This window comes from Heptranchias perlo, chromosome 8 (assembly GCF_035084215.1).
Source record: "Heptranchias perlo isolate sHepPer1 chromosome 8, sHepPer1.hap1, whole genome shotgun sequence".
Classification (NCBI taxonomy): domain Eukaryota; kingdom Metazoa; phylum Chordata; class Chondrichthyes; order Hexanchiformes; family Hexanchidae; genus Heptranchias; species Heptranchias perlo.
Window position 1 is genome coordinate 47,920,153 of NC_090332.1, and position 14,226 is coordinate 47,934,378.

Consider the following 14,226-nt stretch of genomic DNA (forward strand, 5'->3'; position numbering starts at 1 on the left):
TATTTTTTCCCTCCCAACAATAGATTATCTGCTGCTACTGAGCAAAAAAAAGGTTCAAAATATAAAGAAATATAATTATTACCAAAATGGCAAACAGGGAACAATTTTCAATAAAATTAAGCAAACATCCCATTTTAGATCAAGAATAATGCAATGTTCATTGTAAATTTCAAAATACTGGAATATGCATCAAATCAACATTTTCAGATTGCGGGGGGGGGGGGGGCAGTGGGGAGCTGAAAGATGACCTCATGACACCCTTCGCCAGTAAATAAACCCTATGCCTTCAACACCTGCATCCCTTTGCAGCCTATCATGTACTATAGTTTTCTTTTCTCTTATAAGAGTGAAGAAATGTTGAGTATAATTACAGCTTCCCATATCCCACTGCACTTTCAGCATAATTACTTGTTTTCACGGCATAGGCTTATGGTTGTGTCGTTTTTTTTTCTGAAGCTGTTAGTCAACCTTTGCCAGTTTTCTTGTTGGTATATATGCAGCAGACTCAGCCTACATCAACACAATGTCGATAACACATACGCATCAATACTCTATCCCAAACTTTCCACCACCAGAAATGGAAACACATCAAAATGACAAAAATGACAAAAAGCAAATTGGAAATTTGGTACTAGCATACAAGGCTACTTAGAAATTCATCGGTCATAGGACCATCGTATATTTCACCCCAATTGTTCTTCCATCCTCTCCTATTGGAAATTGGAAAGGAGAAACAAGATGCACAAAGGATTGGGAGAGACAGATAGCACTAGAGTAAGAAATAGTACAGTATTAGGTGGGATCAGACTAAGAGAAAATACAAGATGGTCTAAGATAGGTTTACAGTGCATGTGTGTAAATGCACAAAACATGGTAAATAAGGTTGGTGAGCTGCATGTGATAACGGAGACCTGGCTCAAAAAAGGGCACAATTTGGTACGAAATATTCCTGGATATAGGGTGTTCGGGAAAGATAGAGAAGGAAAGAAAGAAGGGGGCTGACAGTATTAAGGAGAATATTGCAGTGCTGGAGAGAGAGGACGTCCTTGAGGGGTCAAGAACGAATCTATATGATTAGAACTAAGAAACAATAGAGGTGCCATTACACTACTGGGTGTATTCTATTGGCCACCAACTAGTGGGAAGGATATAGAGGAACAAATTTGCAGGGAAATTAGAGAGAGGTGCAAGAGGAATAGAGTAGTGATAATGGGGGACTTCAACTATCCTAATATAGATTGGGATAGTAATGGTGTAAAGGGAAGAGAGGGGGAAGAATTTCTGAAATGTGTTCAGGAGAACTTCCTTGATCAGTACGTTTCCGGCCCAACGAGGAAGGAGGCGTTGCTGGATCAGGTTCTGGGGAATGAAGTGAGTCAAGTGGAGCAAGTGTCAGTAGGGGATCATAGTGTCATAAGGTTTAGATTAGCTATAGAAAAGGACAAGGAGCAATCTAGAGTCAAAATACCTATTTGGAGGAGGGCCAATTTCAGTTAGTTGAGAACAGATCTGGCCCGGGTTGGAATTAAAGTTTGGCAGGCAAAACTGTAATTGAATAATGGGTGGCCTTAAAGAGGAGATGGTTCAGGTACCAGTCTAGGCACATTCCCCTTAAGGGGAACGTAGGACAACCAAAGCCAGAGCTCCCTGGATGACGAAAGAGATAGAGAGTAACATGAAGCAGAAAAAGAAGGCGTGTGACAGATATCAGATTGATAATACAAGTTAGAACCAGGCTGAATGTAGAAAGTTCAGAGGGGAAGTGAAAAAGGAAATAAGAGGGGCAAAGAGAGAGTATCAGAATAGACTGGCAACTAACAAAAAAGGGAATCCAAAAGTCTTCTATAGGCATATAAGTAGTGCATGGGTAGTAAGAGGAGGAGGTGAGCTGATTAGGGACCAAAAAGGAGATCTATTCATGGAGGCAGAGGGCATGGTCAAGGTACTAAATAAGTACTTTGCATCTGTCTTTACCAATGAAGAAGATGCTGCCAGAGTCACAGTAAAAGAGGAGGTAGTTGAGATACTGGATGGGTTAAAAATTGATAAAGAGGTGGTACTAGAAAAGCTGGCTGTAATTAAAGTAGATAAGTCACCCGGTCCAGAAAGGATGCATCCTAGGTTGCTGAGGGAAGTAAGGGTGGAAATTGCGGAGGTACTGGTCATAATCTTCCAAACATCCTTAGATATGGGGGTGGTGCCAGAGGACTGGAGAATTGCAAATGTTACATCCTTGTGCAAAAAAGAGTATAAGGATAAACCCAGCAACTATAGGCCAGTCAGTTTAACTTCGGTGATGGGGAAACTTTTAGAAACGATAATCCGGGACAAAATTAACAGTTACTTGGACAAGTGTGGATTAATTAAGGAAAGCCAGCATGGATTTGTTAAAGGCAAATCGTGTTTAACTAATTTGATTGAATTTTTTGAAGTGGTAACAGAGACATTTGATGAGGGCAATGCAGTTGATGTATATATGAACTTCCAAAAGGCATTTGATAAAGTGCCACATAATAGGCTTGTCAACAAAGTTGAAGCCCCTGGAATAAAAGGGGCACTGGCAGCATGGATACAAAATTGGTTAGGAGACAGGAAAGAGAGTAGTGGTGAACAGTTGTTTTTCGGACTGGAGGGTGGTATACAGTCGTATTCCCCAGGGGGTCGGTACTAGGACCACTGCTTTTCTTGATATATATTAGTAACTTGGACTTGGGTGTACAGGGCACAATTTCAAAATTTGCAGATGACATAAAATTTGGAAGTGTAGTGAACAGTGAGGAGGATGGTGATAGACTTCAAGAGGATATAGACAGGCTGGTGGAATGGATGGACACGTGGCAGATGAAATTTAACGCAGAGAAGTGCAAAGTGATACATTTTGGTAAGAAAAACGAGGAGAGGCAATATAAACTAGAGTGCGCAATTCTAAAAGGGGTACAGGAACAGAGAGACCTGGGGGTATATGTGCACAGGTTGTTAAAGGTGGCAGGGCAAATTGGGAAAGCAGTTAAAAAGCATACAGGATCCTGGACTTTATAAATAGAGGCATAAAGTACAAAACCAAGGAGGTAATGATAAAACACTGGTTCGGCCACAACTGGAGTATTGTGTCCAATTCTGGGCATCGCACTTTAGGAAGGATGTGAAGGCCTTGGAAAGGGTGCAGAAAAGATTTACTAGACTGGTTCCAGGGATGAGGGACTTCAGTTATGTGGATAGACTGGAGAAGCTGGGTTCGTTCTCCTCAGAGCAGAGGATGAGAGGAGATTTGATAGTGGTGTACAAAATCACGAAGGGACTAGACAGAGTAGATAGAGAGAAACTCTTCCCGTTGGCGGAAGGATCGAGAACCAGAGGACACAGATTTAAGATGATTGGCAAAAGAACCAAAGGCGACATGAGGAAAAACTTTTTATGCAGCGAGTGGTTACAATCTGGAAGCACTGCCCGAAAGGATGGTGGAGGCAGATTCAATCGTGGCTTTCAAAAGGGAATTGGATAACTACTTGAAGGGAAAAAATTTGCAGGGCTACGAGGGAATGGGACTAATTGGCTTGCTCTTGCAGAGAGCCAGCATGGGATCAATGGGCCAAATGGCCTCCTTCTGTGCTGTAACCATTCTATGATTCTAATGTGGCAGAGTACAGCTGGTGATTGTAGATTCCCACCCCCTCATCAGTCTACACCTTTGAAGAGAAGATGGGGAGAAAATTCCTAAAACAAATTGCACCCGTGTTGGGGTACAGCAGGGCTATATTCAGTTTTGAAGAAGGGCCTGCACCTAAATCGTTAACTGATCTGTTTTCTCCACAGATGCTGCTTGACCTGTTGAATGTTTTCAGTAGTTTCAGTTTTTATTTCAGATTTCCGGCATCTGCAGTATTTTGCATTTTTTGTCTCTATTTCAGCCACCTGGCTCTTTAATTTTTACATAAATGATCTGATCGTAGCAAGTGTAGAGAAGAATTTCACCTATCTAGGATTCAACAAAGGACAGTTACTGGTTTTGCATACAGAGACTTTACTGTAAAAGTATTTCAACACCAACTGAATACCAGAGGCTGTCAAATAAATTGGAACAACATTCTTTTCTGTGGGCGGCTGCTATTCTTGATCCTGAAGTAAAATTCAGGAACAAGAGAGTTTCTGAGAATGGCCCTGGAAATGGTTCATTCTTATGTTTGCCAGGAGCAAACAGTTACTGCTCATCTCTCATGGAGGACATGCAGGCAATTGGGAAAAAATATTGCTGCTACTTGAGGGGGTGTTCTGATGTTAAGTGGAAGGTTTGGAGGTTTGTAACACCTTTGGTGGAGGTATTTAGCACCAATATGGTGGCTCAGTTTTTGTAGTGCTCAGAATTCTGGAGCACACTGATACCCTCCCACTCGACGAGGTGCAGAATATTTCACTGAACAAAATACTAAGCCACACAGTAAATCATTTGGTCAATAATTCTGTGAAGACTGAACAAATACTCTATATTTTTAAACAATAAATCTATTGTTGAAAACAAATTGGTAAGCCTGAATTCATCAACAGTGCCTGCAGTGAACTGGTTAACTCGTTTTATCCAAAAAGGCATTTTGTTGCAATTTATAGACTATAAATTCTGTGGGAATGTGACTGAAGCAGCTCTAATTGCCCTCACATTAGGTGGGACGGGGCCTTTTTCCTGACCTACCACAATGCGGCCCATGCCAACAAGGTCTATCATTCTACAGCTAATCATGCGATGCCAAACCTGCCTCATTCTTCTCTGTATTTAAGGAAGGATAGGCTTTGTCCTTTCATTCCACTGCCTGTGAGATGAGGCAGTATTTATGTCCCTGTTTCTGTGGCAACACTGAGCACCATGGAGGCCAGCAAATAATGCTTCCATCCTTCAAGCAGCAATTACCTTGTCCTTTTTGAGGATGCCCATTGTTGGGCCTTTGAATAAATCTAAGAAGCAGACAAGAGTCTGTTTTGAAAACTTGTGTCATCAATTAAGTGTAGATGATGTGAGCTGTCCAAGTTATTAGTTATACTAAGCGTAGTATGCCAGAAAGGCTGTTTCTCTCAAATCTGCCTCTTTAAGGAGTTAATCCATTTTATTTTCCTTCAGGAGCATAGTGTGCAGTGACTTTCATTATTTTAAAAACAAAGATGGGAACTGAATAAGAAGGGAATGTTGTCATGTGTTTCCATGACAAACTACTTAGCAATGATTCTTTGTGTTTTTGATGGATAACTATAGTGCCACGGTTCGGTGTAATATACTGTACCTGAGATGGAGAACATATACTGGAAAGGCCAACCCACAGATAGCAGCCAAGACACCTCCTAAAGGTCTGGCATTGGTGACTCCAATATCAAACTAGTGGGAAGACAGAGGTTATATTTTGGACATGAAAGAACTAAAAGTTGGTAACTTGTCATGGTGAAATGCGTATAAATGGGAAGCAAAAAGGAAAAGCTTTCATTAACCTAAGATTTCTCCATATAAAAAAACAAAAAAAAAGCAGCAAATGCTGGAAATCAAACAAAAACAGAAAATGCAGGAATACACAGAAGAATTTTATTTATTTAAAATAGAATTATTAAAATATAATGGTACCAGGGGTGGGTCTGACGCGTCTCGTTGTGTGAGTCAAGATTCTCAGCGACTGCTCTACTCCGTGCTGCCCAATTTGGCATATGTAAGGGGCCTAACGCCTGCTTTAGATGGCCATCAGGGGCGCCTGAAATTTCAGGTCAGATATCTTTCAGGCGTCCTTGGGACGCAGGACGTTGGTCCCAGAAATAGGCCTTTATTGTGCCCATTTTACACTCATCGAATGGGTGCAACAAGGCCCAATTTCTACCCCACTGTGTTTTACTTGAATTTTCTGTTTTAATTTTAGATCTGCAGCATTTGTAGCTGCCTTTCTCCTTCTCTCACTCTCTGTTTTTACCTGTTTTCTCACATTTTTCTATGTTTGGCATTTCCCATGTCTTTTCACTCTGCACTTTAAATATCCTCATATTAAAAACTAAAGTACAGGCAGATTTGGGCTCAGCTGCAAATTCCCCCATGATCAAAAATCCTACCAACGCTAATTGGACTAAGCTCAGGCATAAAGTATGGCTACTTAGAACTGTACTCCAGTATGAATCAGCACCTTCAGGAAGAGAGGGAAGAAAATAGAGGGGAGAAATAACAACTTGTATTTATATAGCGTCTTTAAGGCAGAAAAACATCCCAAGCAGAAGCATAATCAGACAAAAATCAACAAGCCAGCGAAAGAGATATTAAGAGCACTAAAAGTATGGTATGGAGTGCATTATAAGGAGAGTCTCAAAGGTGGAAATAGAGGCAAAGAGACGGAGAGGTTAAGTGAGGAAATTCCAGAGCTTGGGTCCTAAACAGCTGAAGGCATGGCCACCAATGATGATGCGAAGGGTGTTCCGGATGCACAAGAGGCCAGAGTTGGAGGAACACAGAGTTCCCGGAGGATTGGAGGTCTGAAGAATGTTACAGAGTAAGGAAGGGGTGAGGCCATGGATGGATTTGAACATGAGGATGATCATTTTAAATCTGAGGCAATGGAATCCAGTATAGTTCAGCAAGCACAGGGGTGATGGGTGAACAGGACTTTATGCGGGTTAGGATTCGGGCAGCAGAGTTTTGGTTGAGCTCAAGTTTATGGAGAGTAGAGGATGGGAGTACGGCCAGAAAAATGGAGGAGGCGTTTGGAGGATTCCGTAATGGTCGATCGTGTCAAAGGTTGTGGAAAGGTCAAGAAAGACAAGGACGGATAGTGCATTACGGTCACAGTCACAGAAGATATCATATGTGACTTTGATTAGGGCTGTTTCAGTGCCGTGGCAGGGCGCAAACCTGATTGGAGAGATTCAAACATGGAGATGTGGGTAAGATGGGCATGGATTTGAACAAATAAAAAAGATGTGCAAATGGTTGCATATAAGGAATACTTGAAAAACTGTTCTTTACTTAAGTGGATCTTTGTACAAGTTTAATTGGGACAACCTCAAAATACTGTTTAATTACCGTTACTTACGAATCAATAAATACTGTGTAAAATTGCATTGTTTTCCAGTTAAAAACATAAAGAGTAAAGTAGCTTATAAATCTGTGTGATTCAGATCATTACTATGTTTTTTTTATTTAATTTGTTCTCAGTTAATATCCTGTTGCAATGTTTATTTTAGCCATTCTACAGCGTGGTAAATTATGACTTACTACAGTTTACCGCTCTTAATTTAATGTTGCTTCATTAATTTCTTAAGCACTAAATTCCCACTTTGCTCCAGAGGTGCAATTGGGATGCTACAATTGAGCTCCTGGGATAGAGAGGAGAAAAATAATCAGCCCCGATTCCAAACTCCTGATCATGGTATACTGACCCCAGTAGAAAATGGATGTATTAATGCCAGATGAAGGGTCAGGATTGGTCGTGATGCCTCCATGGTTGAACTTCCTGTTTGAGCTCACACAAGAAAACAGACCATTTGGGCAAAATGCCAGAGAATAGCGGGCAATTATGGAACTGTCACCTAACTTGTGCCAGTGACTTGAATAGGAATGATGCTGCTTTGGAGCCTTGCCAGTCTTATTCTGTAAGTGTGCACTAAAAGATACCAAAAAGTGGCCTACTTCAATTTATTCACAGAGCTTCTCTCCAATGACCTGGTATCAATGCTCAATCTGTTACTAAATACATACAAATATGATTTGATTTTCAATTAAAATTATCATTGTTTTGTCTGATAAGAAAAGTTAACTTGCAATTCCACATTGACTCAGTCAATGACATGGGCCTTTGCTCCAGTGTACCACATCCATGTGGAGTATCTGAAGAAACAGGAAATACTGTGATTGTGTTCAATTTGCATGATGCAATACAAACCTTGTGGCATTTTTGTTATGTGTACATCTCTTCATGATACTCAAGCAGGTATGCCATGAAAAGTAACATGTTCTAATCCCATTAATCTCTGTGATTAGGTGAGATACAGTTAGGCAATTTCACTCTGAGATTTCAAGGCTGGTTGTTGTAGGAAACAGAGTGTCACACAGCTGCCTTGGGAGTGCATTATTGGGGGCAGCGTAGCAGGAGCTTTACTGACTATCTGGCACATGCTTACATAAGAGGGCTCAATGCTAGTAGACAGTACCAAAAGCAGGAAAAAAAGTTCCATTTGCCTACATAAAGGTCAATGCACTTCATCAAAGTAATTAACTGTTAATTAATTGCTTCGAGATGTTTCTGTGAGACGTGATAAGGCACAAAATAAATGCAAGTGTTTCTTCCTTTTCATTTCCCACCCCAAGACTGACATCCTTTATCTTAATGAATACCTAATAATGTACTAAAAAGAAAGTCAACCTTATTCTAATTCTTTCTTTGCAATATTCAACAAATGTCCAAATTATTTTTCTATACTTGCAACCCAACCAAAAATATGCTTTTGTATTGCAGAAGACCAATGGTCATTACTTAGGAGGTTTATGATGTAATTGGAATCACAAATTCTACCTGTTTCTTGTGCTGAGGTGGGAGGTATGCATCCAGGAGAGAAGGAAGGGTGCTTTTTCTATGTGTAGACATTTGTAGTCATGGAAGATAAGGACAGCTGTAATGAAAGAAATATTAAAGAATTATAATTTGGTATACATTACTGCAGGGTTAGGAAAAAATGAGAAGCAGTCAGTTGGAGTACATGGTTCCTCTTACCAGTCTCTACTGTCTTCTTGTGTTGTGTTTTTCTCTCTCTAAATCTAGTTTCTCCTCTCCTGCTTCTTTCGCTTTCTCTCTCTTTTGGTGCTATTTCCTTAAATCTACTTTTTGGTTCTCCCTCCACCCTCTTCTGCTTCTATCTCTGCCCTTTCCTTTTAAGTGGGAGATGATGCATGGCGTGACATGGTGTGACATGGCGTGGCGTGACATGGTGTGGCAGGGAAAGGAGCAAGAAAACAATTGCAGGCTGCATTTAAAGTAAGGATTGTGGAGAAATTGTGGAGCTCAGCAGTATCTGATTTTACAACGTGTGCTCCAAGCTAGCTAGGCTCCAGGCTGCCAAGAGAGCATCACAAAATTTAGTCAATAGGATATTTTAACGTAAATGTATATTTTATGATTAAATTACACGATTGCAATTAATTTTAAACATACATTTTTGAAGCAAATCTACATCAGTCAAAACAATGATAATTTAATTGAAAATCAAATCATATTTGTATGTATTTAGTAACAGAGCAATGTACCTTTTATTCGGCATGGGACATTATAATTCAACGTATCAAAAAGAAAACGTGAGGTTAGTGAGGAAACCAAACTGTGCCTCTGGGAGTCTGTCCCAAAGTTTTCCCATGTGAGGAAACATGAATTATGGGGTAAGTATCAGGGGTAAAAGAGGAAAAACTTGAGGACAGCTCGAAACCAAACCCTCCGTTATACAAACAGAAAATAATCAAAACTGGCCAATATATAACAAGGGATTTCCCTCGGCCAGTAGCCCCTGTGAGTACTTGTACTTACCCAGAGCGGGACCGAGCAGTCAACTTCCGCAAGGTTGTTGCTCTGGGTGACTGGAGACGCTGCATTGATCGGATTCCGCCGCCTCCTCCCTGGAAAATGCTGTGACCAGCTGCACTCTGGTGTTCTTGGTTTTAAAGCGAACGAGGTTATTTTAATATTGCTGCACCCTACGGGTGGATGCCCGAGCACCTCCTCCTGGGGCCGCTGCTAGTGATTGGGATCCTTGTTCTTTTATAGTTAGACACAATACTCGCCTTCCCATTAGGACTGGGGAAAATAGTAACTTTGTTTCAGGGTTAGGAATAAGGATCCCCATCAGAAACGGTAATCAAATTACCCCTTAAATCCAGCCTTTTCTCCCTCTAAATAACCCACTAGTTTAGATAATAAAAATATTTATTATTCCTAGTGGCTTGTTTTTCTAGCTATATTATTTAAGTCTTTACAGCATTGCATAAAATTCTGAGGACTCGACACCTTTTCACTGAAAATGTTGAAAAACACGAGTCTATTTTCAGCAATCATGGTTAGATGTTCCCTACAGTCAAAGAACGCCTGTCTCCTAACTTCTACATTGGTCTTATCTGGAATCTCAGTTTATATTGGCCCAGAATTTGCTGGAGCGGGGCATCTCGCGGTGTACGCCGTGAGTTGGATTTTTTTTCTCATCCTTCAACTCCAATTAATTTTGTGCCGCAAATTGCTGTAAGTGCGAATAGGGCATCTTGGACCTTGGTGAGCTACGGGACCATCTTACTCTTCGAATAAGAGACCTCGCTGTGTGGTAATAGGTCCTCCTATAATTCCCCAAAATACCTGCAATTGGGAATTTGTGATGACATTTGCATCCTGTCCTGACTAGGGTTCCTTCACAAATTCTTGTGCTGGGTACATGTTCTGCCTGTCGTAAATCACTCTTGATCCTCTAACAGCCGCCAAGATCTATAAATGGCATATATTTTACAGCTTACCCCTTTAAATCAATGATAAGGGTTAACCGTTGTGCTTTTTTTCAAGTTAAGAAACTTTTTTCTGCACTTCAGTTCAGGTACATCAGGTCCTGGACACAATATTCAATTATGGGTGACAGTACTTCATTCTTGTACAGTACTGTGTCATGCCATCAGGCCAGGTGCTTCAAAACAGTCTGTTCTTTGCTTACCAAGGCTAAGATTGTCTGTGGGGCTTCCTCTGTGAACTGTGCTTTGCACTGTTGCCTAGCAGCTGCCATTGCCAGCAAGTAGTGAATTTTCAGCTCTTAAAAACCAGTTAAGCGTCTGATTATTGCTTTAACACCTAGTTATAGGGCCTCACAGCCTCACTGCAGTTGTGTTCATGCTGGAAGCACTACAAGCAAAATAAGCAACTTCTTGACTTTAGGAGAAAAAAAGTTGTCCAGCACATTTTTTTGCAAGACAAGAGTAATTTCTAGGCCATAGAGTTGAAAAGAAAAATTTGTGGCCATAATAGCGATGAGGATTGACACCTATCTGGCTTTTGATGAGGCAGCTCAGTTTTTGAATGGGGTATACAGAGACTTTCAAACTTTAAAAAAACATACATTTTAAAACAATTTATTTTCCTTGCCAATTTTCTCCATTTACTTCGCTCCTCTCCTTTCTCATCCCCTCCTGAAAATATTGACTCCTTCCTAGAGTATGGTTCTACTGGCACTGGGCACAGTGTGGTAACTCACACAAGTGCCCAAATTTATATACGAGCCTTGAAAGTGAATGTTGGTGGGCTATTCCACATGTGAAGCATCACAGCTGAGCCTGATGCTGTCCAATGTTACACACCTCTGGTGATGGTAACCCAGGTTCATTTACCTCTCCCTAATTTAGGCTAATTGTTCCACCTCAGCTGAGATTTGCTAATTCAGCACAAGAAGGAATTCAACCCGGGACCTGTCTGGTCTGTTTGTGTTGAATTGCTAATTTCATTTACTTAAAAGTCTAAAGTTCGTTATTTCTTTTACCTAATTAACAGCAATAGCCCTTTGATGTGAAAGATCTTAAGTGTGCCTTTATATTGATGTTATATGATCAGCACACACAGCAACAACAACTTGAACTTATATAACATCTTTACCGTGGCAAAACATCCCAAGCTGCTTCACAAAGGGGAACAGTTGGAGTTGAAGAAAGAGTTAGGGAGATCACCAAAGGCATTGTCATTGAGATAGGTTGCAAGGAGACTTTTAAAAATAGGAAGAGATGTAATGAGGCAGAGGGGTTTAGAAAGACAATTCCAGAGCGTAGAAACACAATAGCTGAAGACGGTGCCACCGATACTGGAGCAGAGGGAGAAGGGAAATACACAATAAACCAGAGTCGGAAGGGTGGAGGGTGCGAGTTGGAATATGGACTGGACAAGGTCGCAGAGGTAGGATGCAGGTAAACTATGGAGGAATTTGCACACAATAGCAAATTTTTTTAAATCATTGTGTCGGGGATGGGTTGCTGGTGGACGTCAGCAAAGACAGAGTACTAGATGAGTGGGATTTAGTATTAGATAGGATGCAAAGTGTTCATATCTTCCAGGATATTCAACATTGTATTTGGGTCATTGGTTCACCACCGTCAATTGCAAATATGAAGTTTTGTTGAGTTGGTCTGAGAATCTCTATATCTCTACAGAAATGTTAATTCTAAAACTCCTAAAAGCAGGAACTTGAAACAATACTAGAGCTCTTTCAAAAGTGATTGCTTGGATCATGAGACATCCCAGAAATAGGTTCTGTTTGAACATAAATGTAGATTTGAGAAGGAGACTGAATTTTCCATTCAGAAACAGAACTTTGTTGATCAAAATTATGAAGTTTCTTATTCTAATTCTGAAGCCATTCTTTTGAACGATAATTGGCTCATTACAGACTTTCTCATGTACACTTATATACGTTTAGTATTTGCCAATTAATATTGTGTAGTTGTAAATAAAGATGTTAGTTGCTTCAGTGTGTAAACCTCTGATCTATGTGGTAATTGCCATTTTAAAGACCAACTATGGCATAGTGCAAGACAATGAAGTAAGCAGATTACTGCAAATTGGATACCTGTTAACCTTTTGGTATATACCTCTACAATGCAAAATGTAGGAAGGGTATAACTTTCAGGTTGTATGGATAATGTCCACTTACAGAGCCTGCTGTTAGATCATAAAGAGAAGAGATACTTCTATAAAACCTCAAAATTGTAATAGTATGACTCAGCTATACCTTAGGTAAATTGACTTACCATGAGCAACACCATGGGAGATCCACAATATGTCTTTCTTCCATCTAGCACACATAATCACAGTTCCTACATCATACTTCAAAGTGTCAGACTATGCTACAGGTGCAAAACAACCTTTAAAAAAAGGAGAAAGAAAGCCAGTCATTGACTTGGACCCTAAAAGTAACAAGCACCTTCCAATCCGCAACTAAATTTGGATTGATTATGTAGTTAGATTTTGTAATTTGTACTTAATAATTAGACTTTATGCTCCTAAAAGGACACAGGTCCACAGTACCAGCAGAATAACATTATCTGGTAGATCACACAGTTCCTACAAAAAAGCCTATCAGCCTACTTACCATAAGCAACCTCATGGTAAATTTGTTAATATGTGCACATATATTTATAATTGATTCATACACATGGATTTCAACAAACTTTTTAAAACATTTTTTTCAGCCTTTTCCCCTTCTCTCCAGATGAATGACACTGATGCTGGGTTATAATTCCATGGGCGATACTAGTTCCTTTGTGAAGTTAGACAGTAAGCAGAAGTCACTGTATAGTGGTCAGGAAGAGTACTCCTAGTTAATTTTCCCCTCCCAAACTCAATGCTGCTGTTGCTAGTTACAGTGCTCGTACCACTGCCTGAGCTAACTCAGCAAAGATCAAGGATTGAACACAGGGCCTTTTAGATCTGTATTGTTCAATACCAATTCATGCCATGCACTTGCACCTCAAGCCAAAAAACATGTCAGGAGTCTTATGTATGTCAAAAAGAAAGTGACCAGATAAATGATTTATTAAAGTTTATACAGTTTATATTTCCTGTAGGGTACTTGGTTACAGTTTCTTGAAAAATAATTGCTCATGTTTCAATTAAAATGAGCTTTCTTTCCTACAAAATGGAGAACTAAATCTTTATAATATTGTTATTATTGCTACTGAATCATTGATAAAATAGAGTCCTGTGATCCTTATAATGAAATTAGAATAAAATTAAAAGAAGGCTGAATTTTTAATCAGTATATCATTTGCATGGTACTTACCCCAGCATTATCAATTTTCTTACCATATTCCAGAAGGCCATAGAGTACACTACACACTTATACAATACACCCTGCCTAGAAGCTAATTTTGTTTCTTCACATTTTCTCTCCTCTCCTGAAGTCAGTGACTCAGCAGTGGTATGACTCAAAAGGTACTGGTAGCCTCCCAGTACTTCAACAACTGGCCATTCTTTATGTGTGAGCCTAAAGATTGATTGTCAGCAGACTATTCAGTCATGAGGAAAGGGCGGAAACACGACTGAACTCATTTGGGTCATCACCCAGTGTCCACACCTATCCACTTTCCACTGAAGGCTGATGTATAGAGATTAGGAGCAGTCATATTCCTTGATTTTTCCCTACCATAATCTGGGAATACAAAGGGCAGTTGTAGCACAACCAATGTCACCCCAGAGGAAATCAGCTAACTCAACA

The 14,226-nt window shown here is 40.1% G+C and overlaps 1 protein-coding gene across 2 annotated transcripts in view; it reads right to left on the bottom strand.

Moving 5' to 3' along the window:
- si:ch211-130h14.4 (uncharacterized) overlaps positions 1-9,663 on the bottom strand; it is a 210,796-nt gene extending 201,133 nt beyond the window's left edge. For both annotated transcript variants that reach the window (XM_067989086.1, XM_067989085.1), the window contains exons 1-2: positions 9,525-9,663; positions 8,523-8,619 (exon numbers count right to left, since the gene is read on the bottom strand). In XM_067989086.1, the coding sequence (XP_067845187.1) occupies positions 8,523-8,594 (72 nt within the window). In that variant the 5' untranslated portion in view covers positions 8,595-8,619; positions 9,525-9,663. The remainder of the gene's footprint in view (positions 1-8,522; positions 8,620-9,524) is intronic.
- Positions 9,664-14,226: the final 4,563 nt, after the last annotated feature.